The sequence below is a fragment of the Cervus canadensis genome, chromosome 1, assembly GCF_019320065.1.
Source record: "Cervus canadensis isolate Bull #8, Minnesota chromosome 1, ASM1932006v1, whole genome shotgun sequence".
NCBI classification, from domain to species: domain Eukaryota; kingdom Metazoa; phylum Chordata; class Mammalia; order Artiodactyla; family Cervidae; genus Cervus; species Cervus canadensis.
In genome coordinates, this window is record NC_057386.1 from 125,928,976 (window position 1) to 125,942,403 (window position 13,428).

General features: G+C 40.3%; 1 protein-coding gene across 4 annotated transcripts in view; it reads right to left on the bottom strand.

Annotated features, from left to right (window-relative positions):
- SBNO1 (strawberry notch homolog 1) overlaps positions 1-13,428 on the bottom strand; it is a 56,555-nt gene continuing 43,127 nt past the window's right edge. For all 4 annotated transcript variants that reach the window (XM_043442102.1, XM_043442105.1, XM_043442085.1 and 1 more), the window contains exons 29-32: positions 9,701-9,838; positions 8,965-9,041; positions 7,706-7,899; positions 1-6,512 (exon numbers count right to left, since the gene is read on the bottom strand). In XM_043442102.1, the coding sequence (XP_043298037.1) occupies positions 6,370-6,512; positions 7,706-7,899; positions 8,965-9,041; positions 9,701-9,838 (552 nt within the window). In that variant the 3' untranslated portion in view covers positions 1-6,369. The remainder of the gene's footprint in view (positions 6,513-7,705; positions 7,900-8,964; positions 9,042-9,700; positions 9,839-13,428) is intronic.

A 13,428-nucleotide genomic window follows, 5' to 3' on the forward strand; every position in this document is an offset into this window, starting at 1 on the left:
TATTAGCCAGTTTAATTTATTTAAGAATCTTACAAAAAAAGAAAAAAAAGAGAAACAAAAATCAGAAAACACAACAACAAAAAACTAAATACAGAATTTTGTTATGCTTCATGGTTGATCGTTTTTACTTGCAAGGGTATAAACCTCGCTAAATGCAGCCAATACATTTTTTTATTGCATGAGACCCAATTTTTTTTTTAAAGTTACAAATCAAAACAGAACAATTGTTTCTGGACACTTGGTACTGTATCACCACGGAAGGCTGAAGAAGCAGTGCAGTATCATCAGAACAGTGCGTACCCTTCATACACTGACGGACATTCAAAACAGAGTAGCAATATAAAAAGAGAGATTGTAAAAAAGAACACAACAAAAACAACCAAAAGAGTTTTACATCCACCTTTGTTTCAAATTGTCTTTGGATTCCATCACATGTTGTCTCAAGATGCACCATGTCAGATTAGTAAAGGAGGAAGATCTATGCCTAAGTACAAAAGTATCCTTTGCTCAGCGGGAGGTAGAACCTGGCAAAAGTTTTATTGCAGAGATACAGCGTACCTCTTCCCACCTCTCATGGTTGATGGTAGATAAAAGTGGTTATTGAAAAATAATATCAGTAGTTTGCAAATTCAGTATAAACCATGAACAGGATGATTTTTTTTTTTCCGATGGCGGCAAGACTGCAATGTGCTACGTAGAAAATACAAGCTATCTGCCCCGTAAAGTGGAAGTCAGAAAGAAGGCTCAAGCTTCTTTATCCTCTTCAGTGCCACAAATACTGTCATAGCAAGAAAGGCCCTCAGGACGGGGTGATGGGTGGAAAGCCAGGGGGTTCTCACTGAGGAGCCTGCGGACTGACCCTCAGCCCCAGGAGGCTTGACCTGCAAGTATGGAAGACAACCTACGTCCCCGGCGGCACCCCTTGCTCGACTCTGCACTACAAGGGTATGGCCTCAGCCTGGCTGCTGCTGCTGCTGCAAACCACGTGGTTCAGCTGCCTCCTGGGCGTCAGAGAAGGAAAGCTGCTGACAGAGGAGCTCACCTCTGACAGGCCCTCTTTCAAGGCACACTAAGTTCCTAAGACTCACCTAAATACAGACAACTTCTAAATGTCAGTAAATCTACCAAGCTCAGAGCAACAAATGAAATGTGTGCATGAATGAAAGGCCCGAGAAACGCTCATGGTGTCTTTGCTGAAAGTTATGGAGGAATATCTTCTTAAAAGTGCAAAATCTGTAGGTAGAAACACAGTATTTGCCTGTTACCACAGTGGTGGTACCACCACTTCTGGGAGCCACTCCTGGGTGGGCCCTCCTGGCAACACTAATCCAATCGTTAAGCGTGCCTCCAGCCCTCTCAGCTCCTAGGTTTACAGCCAATCTAGTCAAGATCAACTCAACAGCTTGCTGGTGGTGGGACAGCTCAAGGCATCCCACCAGCCTGTCCCCTCCAAAGTTAACACACAGCATCAGCCCTTGAGCTGAAGGCTCACGGGAGCCTGCACAGGCAGTTGTGCTGCTCTACTCAGGAGGACAACTGTCCCTGGAAGTACGTTCTCTAAGCTGCTAGTACGGACACCAGCCCGTACCAGGCCTCTCTCCGCCCCTTAACTGGTGGGACAGAAGCAGATCGCCATGCTCACTGGAAAGTAAGTTTCTGATTACTATTTGAAGAATTAAAGGACAGACTCAACTTCTTTAAGAAACAGAAAATTTGCAGCAGCAGCAGCCCATACATCACTGTTCAGATCTACAAGATTTCCCTCTCGGCTGGAAAGCCACAAAGGATGAAGGATGTGGTGCAGGCCTGAAAAGTTGCAAGGGTAGAAATAAGTCAGGTTTACTGAAGAGTTGAGTTTGATCCCAAATGCACTGAAGAAGTTAGAGGAGCTTAAAGAAGTCTTGGGAAGAAATTTTTTCAGGTGAAAACAGGCTCACTATAGCTTCCAAAGAGCAACATAAATGAGCATAACTAGTCATATAATGACAGTATCAGAAATTGCACTCAAGTACATTCCCCCAAAACAATGCATTGCACACAGTAAAAAATATGTAGTAAAAATGCAAAACACAATCAGGCATGTTGAAAAATATTAACACAAAACAGACACAGGAATTCTATAGTAAAGATGCAAAACTGAATTCTAAAATACATGAACAAATTCAACTAAAGTTTTTCAGCAAAACTTTCCTACAGCAAAAAAAAAAGAAAAAAAAAAATTATAAGAAGCCCCCTATGGGAAACCAAGAAAAGAATAAATAGAATTGGAGGAGGGAAAAGAGACAAACAAGTGGGTGGGGTCCCAATTTACAAGAAATATTTACATTCAGAATTCAAAAGAACTCAACATTTCTATATATACACATTATGTACATATATATAAGTACAGCGTAAGATTAGAAGGTGGGTTTTGGATTTCACCTCAAGTACTCAGAAAAAAATTACTAGCTAGCTAGAGTTGCAGGTATCTAAATGTGTTTCCTTCACTTATATGCCCTTAAAATGCACTGCCTTGTATTAGACAACTGGCATCCAACAAGGACTTTTTACAAATGGTTTTTGCTCGCAGCTGTAGCCACAACATGGACTGCCTGCTGCATATTCCAGCAGCAAGGCATGCACAGTGCATGCACCTGGGTACGGTGTTAGCCAAGGAGACCTCATATATAGGAAGGATAGTCAACCAATGCCCACTGCCACTGGGATGCCTGCATTCCCCAAACATCTGTCAACCGGGTACCAGTTTCAGAGACTCTTTATGTAGCACCATTCGTAGAAACTGTCGAATGTTGTTGGGGTACATTTTTTAAGAGAGTACTTGGGTAGGGACTTTCCTCTTAACGTCTAATCAAGAAAAGGACCCAAGGGAAAAACACTTTTCCTCTGTTCCTACTTTCATCAACTGAGATGCATCAATCATTTCGAATCTATTGCTTTTCTTCCCCCTCCGTGGAAAGTGGAGGGGAATGAGGGAAAGGTCCCCGTTATACAACTCTAAGTGCTGTCCTGGTACCCTTGCTTGTCATCCCTGTTAGAAGTTGTTCTGATAGCATCACAAGGAGATTAGCAAATGAATGCCCCAGGGGGTACAGCCAGAAAATTCTGCCTCTAAAATATTAATATTTCCCTGGAGTTCGGTAATCTGGAACTTTTACCTTTACAGATAAAGAAGCAAGATAAAACTAAAAGGTTTTACTGTTGCAACTCAAAAAGGTTTCTGAAGTGCTAACTGGATTGGAATAAATATATATATACATACACACACACACATACTCCCACACTGCTTTGGATGCAGATTCTTGCTAAACTTATATACAGATGTGAAGAAAAGACACTGAAGAGTTGTATCGGCAATTTAGCAGCAGAAAGGGAAAACTGCTTAAGATATTGACTTTTTCATCAAGTTGTGTTTAAAAATACCTTATTAATACTTTTAGGAATTTGTATCATTGATACGTATCTGGATAAACCCACTAAACTGCAGCTAGAGACCTTGTGGTATGGAGGATGCTAGATCAGGGGAACACTAACCTCCCCCAATACCATCTGAGCAGCTCTGGACTGGGAAAGTGGTTTTCAGCACAATCGGTACTGTAAACTCTGAAAACATGAACATGATTCATAATCAGATTTTTGTGCTCAGAGCCATATTGCTAAAAAGGGAGAAAAGGCATTACAGAGGGCAAATGGACTCACATACGGTTCAACAAGGTCCTTGGGTTCAGATGTGGCATTCAGATCCTGAAATACAAGACCTGTTTTACCAAAGTTAGCTCTCGTTTGAGACTTGATTTGTTTTTTGATAGAGGAGGATACTGAATGCTGGGTTTCCCCATGTTGACCAACCCAAAACTTGCTGACTTGGATAAGGGCACAGTGCAAAGGTCGTATGTTCACCTCCAGAGAGGAGCATGGGCAGAGCCTAACAAGGGCTCCGAGGGCTCACGTGCACACCGCACCACCATGAGCGTGGGCAGCCGGCACCTCAGCTCCCCATCCGTTTACACGGCTGCCTTTCCGAGGTCTACTCTGAGAGTTTTCAAAGGACTTATTTCTGGACCTTTTTTAAAAATGCAAAACAAAGCTGTTCTACAAAGAACAGGACATACACATCCCCCTCTGTAACAAGATAGCTATTCCAAGAGCAAACATTACATTGTGAATTGTGAGGGTCAACTAATTTCATATTAAAGAATCCTGATACTGAAGCTGCTTGGAAAAAACCATAACTTGCTTTAAAAAAAAAAAAAAAAAAAAGGTGCCTGCACACACAATAAAAGCGAAGTTGGGCCAAGCCTACGAGAGACAGTCTCTCTTCCACAACCCTGCCATTCTGTCTCAATGGAGGGAGCAGGATGGTTAGGCTTCCTCTCCACAGCTCTATCTCCCTTGGGGTGCTGATGGAAACCGACTAGGCTCCTGATTTAAAAACAGAACTAACTGGGAAGTTTTGGTGCAGGTGGACAACTCTGCTCTTGGCTGCCAGCTGGGTCTAGTGGCCCTAACAAGGGACACTGGTTGATATTCACGGATCACTGCCTGAGATATAAGGATAGACTGAGGATAAAAGTTGCATCCACTGGGCAAAATATGCCAAAGAACCGAAATTATTCTCAATTTGTTCTTTTAGGCGTCAAGAATAAATAAATCCAAAGAAAGAAAACTTGTGGTGAACGTGACCTAACTAAACTCAGGCTTGTAGAAACACAAGATGACAGCTCTAGCTTACCCATCACTGAACATACATCTCACCAGATCCTGCAAGAAGTTTAGAAAGGAACAAAGGAGAACAGTTCAACTTGCAAAACATTTGAAAGCACTATTATTTCACCCCTTCCTCAATACCACTTTGATTTTGTGGGGTGGGTTTGAAGTCAAAATCTAAGGCTACCTGGAATGTGGAGCAACACGCCGAGTTCTGCAGCGTTTCCATCACAGGCTACTTCTGCAGGTGGTGAGGGCCTAAACAAGAGTCCACTTCGGGTGAGTATAATAACTTTTTATTTGACATCTACAAGATTGTGGTATCTTGCAGCTTTTGACCAGGTTTATACAATCTCAGTTTCTCAATAGTGCAACCTGTGCAAGCAGAAAAAGTAAAGGGGAAAAAAAAGGAAACAAAAAGACCAATTGTCCCCTCACTTGTTTTTATAAACATCTATTATAGGCGAAACAAAACTTACCCATATTATAGATAAGTGTCTATTCACATTTGTACATTACCATTTTTAACAGCTTGAGATAAACTCTACAATGTCTTACAACACGTTAAACAATATTCAAGTTACTGGGTAACAACAATAACAACAAGAAATAAACATACAGCAGAAGCCTCAAGTGTTTCCTCATTGTCTAGATTACAACTCAAGTACAAAGTTTTCATTTTTAAGAGTGACAAAGCAAATTAAGATAATGAAGTTAAAAAAAAAAAGATTGTTTGCAAGACAGAAGCCAATCTGTACTCCTTTCTACAACTATCTTTAAGTTAAGAAAGATGTAATTTTAAGAAAAGCAGGCTTGTAGCCTTTTTTGCAGCACACATTAGGAATGCTATTAATACATTAAAATTAACTTTTTAAGAGTTTTATCACCAAAAAAATGTGTGTACTCATTACCTTGACAAGAAACCTGGGGCAGGGAGAATGGGAGGACAAGATTTTGCAGGGTTTGAAGCAATACCCAGGTATAAACACTATAAAAATGCAATAACCAATGCTGTACATCTACAAATGTTTCGCTCTGTTACTTGACTTCTGTGTTAATCTTGTTTACGCATGCTTTCAAAGACATGCACTGTCAGAACAAAAACTAGAAAAGAACCTGAATGCATGATATGCAACCTTTCATTTCATGCTTTAATAAACCTATTGTTTTAATAAGTTGGAAAAAGAAACCAATATATATTTTCTCTATTTATAGACTCAAAACACATGCATCCGGGGATAAGTCCCACAGCAATGGCATGGATGTACTGCGTTAACCCTGAGCACTGTATAACATAAAAGTAAAGCCAGTTTGGGAAGTTCCAAGCATTTTTAAACCAATTATGGTTCGCAGCTTTTAACAAACTCACAAACAAACAAACAGACTGACACACATACGCACATACCCCTCTGCTCACCCCAAGTAAAAGCATACAGTAAGTACCATGGGAAAAGCACACGGAAAGACAGATGTACCACTGTCGGCACTGCTGATTTTCAGTTTTGCTATCTATTCCAGGTTTGTCCTTATTCCCAAGAAAATTAACTAAGAGAGAGCACAACTGAAAAAAAAAATTATAATTCTTTGGAAACTGTCCCTGATTTTTATGCAAATGATATGCTTCAACAGCATTTCAGATACATCCATGTTGAAACCTGTCTGTTCTTATGTGCTGCTCAAGCTGGCGATGCTCTGGGGGTGACGCTGCTGCCAGAGCTGTTTCTGCTGGACTGCAAGCTGTTGAGACTGGTCTGAAGTTGAAAGGAGATTTATAAGAGGAGACACACAATTTGCAGGAATAATCAAACCTGCAAGGAGAAAACAATTTATAAAGGTTGCACCCAGGAGAACTCATACTGCATTTTACAGCTTCACAGCAAATTTCAAATGATGTTATAATATTAAGTTAATGAACAAGATTTCATATACAAACTAAATGAATACTAAATGACTGAACTGGCCCCTTCAGAAGTGGCCTGATCCCTCAGCAGTATTACCCACAAATGCCTGAGCACATTCATGTGTCTAGGGTAACACCACCTACCTGCTCGAGCAGGAGAAAGCCAGATACAGGATCTTCCTAGCCACTACCTTTGCAGTCTAGAAATGCATGGAAGCATCACCTTCTTTGGTATGTACTAATGTACCAGAGAGACTCCAGAAAGTGGCTACAAATTCAAATGCACACTGAAACACTAACTGCTAAGTGGGAGTGTGTGGAAGTCACCAAACTGGACTGTGTATTATGTCCTGCATCAGGGGACCTGAACTTCTCTCATGTGGGAACAGGGGCTCAATGCTCCAAGCTTTTCTGCAGTGTAATTGTTTTTTTTTTTAAAGAAGATAGGAAAAAAAAAAAAAGGAGATAGAAATCCATTCTTTTGATTTTTAAAAGGTGGCAACTAATTCAACTGAAATCTGACAACCAAAAATACCTGATGATCAAAAGAATGCTCATGGACCGACTCTGGCCCACAGGCAACCCGTGATACAGAGAAAGGTTGCTGCAAAAGAAACGAAGAGCATGTGACAAGGCAAGTACAGTAACTGGGTGGATTGCTGGGAAGTGAGCCTGTCACTGAGGGACTGGTGGGCGCGGCCAGCCTGTCTCCCTTGCTCCCTGCATGACTTCAGTCCAGCCTCTGTGCACAGTGGCTTTGAGTTCCATAGTCTCACATGGCCCGAATACAAAGAGACAGACGTCAGAGAATCCTTCGTCTTCATACCAGACAGCCTGCACAGAGGTCAACAGGGAGGGGAGGAGGGAGCAAGAGCACTGCAGGCAGCGCAGAAGCACAACATCAGAACCTCAGCCACAACCAACCACAGACATCCAAAAGCTCAACTTTCGTTCATCCTTTTAAGAACACAACAGAAAGGAAACTTCACCCCACCACTGGAATAGACATTCTAAGATGTTATGAAGGAAAATAAAAAAAACAAGGATCTGATTTTCTTTATTCTCACAGCTTGAACCAAAGGAATCAAAAAAAAGACTCACCTACAATCCGTTGTCCATCCTCTGTTCTTAGGCGAACTATTTGCATTTTCACATTTGTGCCACTGACAGACGCAAGAACACCCTCAACTTTTGTCCAGACACTCAGTACTGAGCCACATAATACATAGTATGTGCGGCAACGAAGACCTATTTCACAAACTAATCCCAAGCTTGCTTTTTTGCAGTTGCCACGCCTAGGATTAAAAAAAAAAAAAAAAAACATACATACATATATATATATACACATATATATATATGTATATATATATATAGGAACATGCACACACACCAGGCTCACACCTACTGAATTTCAAATGGAAACTGCCCTATCATTTACCTTAAGTGAGTTTCAGAGCCTGCAATTCTTTTCACATATTGGATTATCCTAATTTAAGGTATCACTACTGATTTTAAACTTACAGTTATTTCTGGGGTCTGGCTCCCTATAAAAGGGCTGATGTATTGGTTTTGATAGCCATTTTGCATGTGTCATTTTAATATGTTTGTTTACTGGATTAATGCCAGTTTATAAGATAATTCTGCCAGTCATTCCTACAGTATTAAAGGACAAATATTTGGTTCTAAATCAGGTAAGTGAAAAAGGCCTCAGCAAAAACAAACAAAGTCTTGCTTATATCCCAGCAAAGCTATCTACTTACATGTGTCTAAATAAAAACCTGGCTAAAACTCATCTATATCCTGAGTCCCTTTTCATAAAGTGGGCCAAGATATTCCATTCTCAATGCCCCGAAATGAACATAATGACTTGACAACACCTCTGGCTAGCCTAGCAGCACAGCAGGATCGGTTCCAGGGCTCAACAGTCAAGCTTTCTACTGCTGTTAGCTACTTGAGGCATCTTTGTGGTTTCCTAGATGTTACTTAGCCTTAAAAATAAAACTGACTTGAGACACCAATAGAACTTTGGGGGGGTGGGGGTGGGGGGTAAGAAAAAAAGGAAGGAAGGAAACGAAGAGAGAAGCAGAAAGAGAAAGCTAAGTCTCAACCCCAAGCATGATAATTAAGTCCCTGTAGGCAGACAGTCAGTCGGAAGTAAGGAAGCATCCATGAACAGCAAAGGGGAGATGTAAACAGTGTGTGGTCAGAGACTTCCACTATGTACCTCTGCCTAGAGAAACAACAACAAGCAACTGGTAACTGCCCATGTACTTACAGGGACAGACTGCCAAAGAGTAAAGAGATATTTAAATTAAATCTTGACAAATGGAATAAATGGTGAGAAAAACAAAAATACTAACCAATAAGCATGAGTACAAGTATCTGCAGATGAATTATACTGATCTAACCAGTGGACCAGGGCATCGTCGGAGACTACCTGTGAAAAGAAGATGAAAATTCCACTGAAACACACACTGCTTGCCTAATTTGATCTCTGAAGTCAATTTAAAATCATCTTTGCATAGAGAACCTGGCCCTTGCTACTGCTTGCATCTGAATGCTAATGCTCTCCCATGAGGGCTTCCCTATCTAATGAATATTTCAAATAGCTAACAATTACAAACTGTTTTCAAGTGGAAAATGGCTAGGAATAACAGTAATATAAGGTAATGCTAACAACAAAATTATTACATACTAAAGTTAGAAACAACAGGCATTCACTGTTTTTCTAGAAATCACTCCAAAATGTAAACACAGCAGCTCACAATAAAAGCAAGAGTTGGTGGGAAGGTATTTTAGTCTTGTACATCTTCCTTTCATTTAAAAAATTCTAATTTTTGTAGTCAGCACTGTTAAAGCTTCCTTTTCTGACAACATAAGCTGCTTCAAATAATCATAATTTTCCTAATGGTTGATAACATTAAGACTGGGATATTAATTTAACAAGACTTTTTTAAAAGTTAAAAACTCTTCCTGAAAACCATATTCCAGCAATCAAATAGGAAAAACTGACAAAAAAATTTCACATATAAACACTCGTTCAATACATTATGAAAAAGTATTCCTATATAACATCATGGACAAATGGAAAAATACCTTCTTATATTTCTTTTTTAGATCAGCATAAATTTCTAATTTGAGCTGTTTCCCGGTATTTGGTCTATAAACTAAGAAAAGCTTCTTCTTAGGGTTTACTTCTTTAACTAAGATGGCAGTTTTCTTGTTGTTTCTTATCTATTAAAAAAAAAATGGTAAGAAAATATATAGTCAACATTGTACATTTTAAGACAGGTTTGCTTTTTGTACCATCACATCAGCAAATCTTATCCTTTGAAAGATTATAATGCCAAAGTGAAAGAAAGTGAAAGTGAAGTCAGTTGTGTTCCACTCTTTGCGACCCCATGGACTGTAGCCTACCAGGCTCCTCCGTCGATGGGATTTTCCAGGTAAGAGTACTGGAGTGGGCTGTCATTTCCTTCTCCAGGGGATCTTCCCAACCCAGGGGTCAAACCCGGGTCTCCTGCATTGCAGACAGACGCTTTACCCACTGAGCCACTAGGTAAGCCTATAATGCCAAATGTGTAGGTAAATACAGAACTGTGAAGAAAGGATAACACTGTTGTGTAATCGAGTTAAGCAAGGTGAAGGCCTTAACTTTGAGGCAGGCTGAAGGTCAAGATATTTTTTAGAAAATTGTGTTGAATAAGACTTAAAGCACAATGTCCAATGGAGAAAATTTTGCTTCTTCTAATCCATGACACCGGACTCACAGCCTAGAGAGGCTCAGAGATGTGACAGAGGAATCTAAGTAGTGGGAAGGAAGGTCTTCATGGGAAATAATTCTAAGGTATGTCACTCTCCTTCAAGTTACAATGAAATATATCCTTCAAGTTACAATGAAATATAACCTTCAAAAAAATAATTTTGATCATTCACAGTCCTCTGAATTCATCTAATCCACCAGTGCTACAATTTTAAGCCTATAGTTTGTGAGAGTGAAATACCACATGAAATATCACAAATTGATCTGTAGACAGTAATGCTGTAACAGGAGAAAGCCAAATGTTGAACAAATAATACACAATATGATGCAGAAGTGGAAGAAAAGGATGCATTAGACAAACAATGGAACTTGATGTTTCTGGTTGATTTTTTTTTTAAATTTTTAAAAGTTGGACTTTATGAGAGAAATCCTAAGACAGAGTTGTAAAAAGCACCATTTAATTCAAGGAAAAATAAGGCTGGGAAATTAGTATCTGTTCTAAATAATGGTGAACAATTTCAAAGCAAGAGTCTCTGGAGCCAAATTGAAGGAAAAGGAAAAGTTTGAAAGATATCTTCCCAGCTCCTCTACAAAAATACCCTCCTCTGCAGGGCTTCCCTGGTGGCTCAGACTATAAAGACTCTACCTGCAATGCAAGAAACCCATGTTTGATCCCTAGGTAGGGAAGATCCTCTGGAAAAGGGAATGTCAGCCCACTCTGGTGTTCTTGCCTGGAGAATTTCATGGACAGAGGAGCCTGGCGGGTTATAGTCCATTGGGACACAGTTGAGCAACTAACACTTCCTTTTCTACAAAATAGTTTGCTAAGCTACTAACTTTTAATATTAAGATAATTCTTAAATGGATAAAACGACTCAGTATTTTACCTTTGGTGGATATTAAAGATCCTTTGTCTTTTACTTGTTCACATGATTTGAAACACTGTTTATGTAATTACTGCGAAGTCTATGAAACATTAGTTGAGTGAAAAGTACGTTTAAAAACCTTTTATCAGCTGATGTGAAATACTCCAGTTATACTTCAGATGTTTAAAGCATGTAACAATGTGATCTACCTTGACAGTTTTAATTATTATAGTTATAAAATAAGTATCACACTACAGAGAAAATCAAAGTGATTTTGTGGACTTCTCTGGTGGTACAGTGGATAGGAATCTGCCTGCCAATGCAGGAGACGTGGGTTCTATCCTTGGTCCGGGAAGATCCCATATGCTGAGGAACAACTAGGTCCTTCCACCAAATCTACTGCTTCAATGTCTAGAGCCTCTGCTCCTCAACAAAGAGTATCCCCCGTTCGCTACAACCAGAGAAGAGTCCACAAGCACCAATGAAGACCCAGCACAGCCAAAAATAAACAAATAAAAATTATTTTTAAAATTGTGTAAATGATTCTGACATGGCTTTCTTAATGTCAACACACATTAAACAAATTGTAAGTCATATGTGCTTGCTGCTGAGGAGGTTCACAGAAATAGGCTATGCCTTCCTGGAAGAATGCCTCCTCTTAACTTTCTGGCTGCACCTTAGTGTACCCTTAGGTACCCTGACTAGGGATGGAACCTGCTCCCCCTGCACTGGAAATGTGGAATCTCAACCACTGACCACCAGGGAAATCTCAGATGTCTCTTTGAAGGCCCTCACTCCTCACATCCAGCTGTCTGTGCCCATGCAGACAGTAACAAAGGGCAACATTACCACATCCTTTCACTCCAGGGAAACTGGTAAGGATCAGCATTTTCAACAAAATCTACCAGTGCTTCAGTTCTGGCAATAATTTCAAATGAAAGACAATAACCAATATCCTACATGGACCAATCAAAACCCTATCCAAGGCCTTAGAGAAATCTGAATAAAATCTGGTGAACTGTTATCAACAGCTTCATTGTGATACTGTACTATAGTTGTATAAAATGCTACCACTGGAAAAACTCATGTACAAGAAATTCCTATGTATTACTCCCTATAACCTCCCGAGGATTATAAGATTTACACACACATCCCTCCCTCCCCACCCCCCAGAACCAGATCCAGTTTGAGAGCTTTGCTACTCATAAACCAGGTTTATGGACAAAATCTAGCCTGATCTTATGCTTAAGAACAGTTTAAGGGAGGGAGGGAGAAAGTATCTTAGAAAGGAAGGAAAACAAATTCACAAAGAAGAGTCAGCAGAGATGATACATGCCCTGCAAGATCTAAGATACTATCTGACCCCTCTCATAAACAGTTCGGGATTCATGCTCTAGACAGCTTATTTATGGTTTCACCCTGCCTGTGGCATCATAATTGGTCTCCTTTACACAGTTACTTCTTGAACCAGGTCTTCATTTACAGTTTGTCATTCCATAAGTGTTTGCAAGTAAGCAAAAAGTGCTATATACATACAATGGAGTTCAGTTCGGTCACTCAGTTGTGTCTGACTCTTTGCAACCCCATGAACCGCAGCACGCCAGGCATCCCTGTCCATCAGCAACTCCCGGAGTCCACCCAAACCCATGTCCATCGAGTCGGTGATGCCATCCAACCATCTCATCCTCTGTCATCCCCTTCTCCTCCTGCCCTCAATCTTTCCCAGCATCAGGGTCTATTCCAATGAGTCAGCTCTTCGAATCAGGTGGCCAAAGTATTGGAGTTTCAGCTTCAACATCAGTCCTTCCAATGAACACCCAGGACTGATCTCCTTTAGGATGGACTGGTTGGATCTCCTTGCAGTCCAAGGGACTCTCAAGAGTCTTCTCCAACCATAGTTCAAAAGCATCAGTTCTTTGGCACTCAGCTTTCTTTATAGTCTAACCCTACTTATTTAACTTATATGCAGAGTACATCAGGAGAAACGCTGGGCTGGAGGAAGCACAAGCTGGAATCAAGATTGCCTGGAGAAATATCAATAACCTCAGATATGCAGATAACACCCCTCTTATGGCAGAAAGTGAAGAACTAAAGAGCCTCTTGAGGAAAGGGAAAGAGGAGAGTGAAAAAGTTGGCTTAAAGCTCAACATTCAGAAAACTAAGATCATGGCATCTTGTCCCATCACTTCATGGCA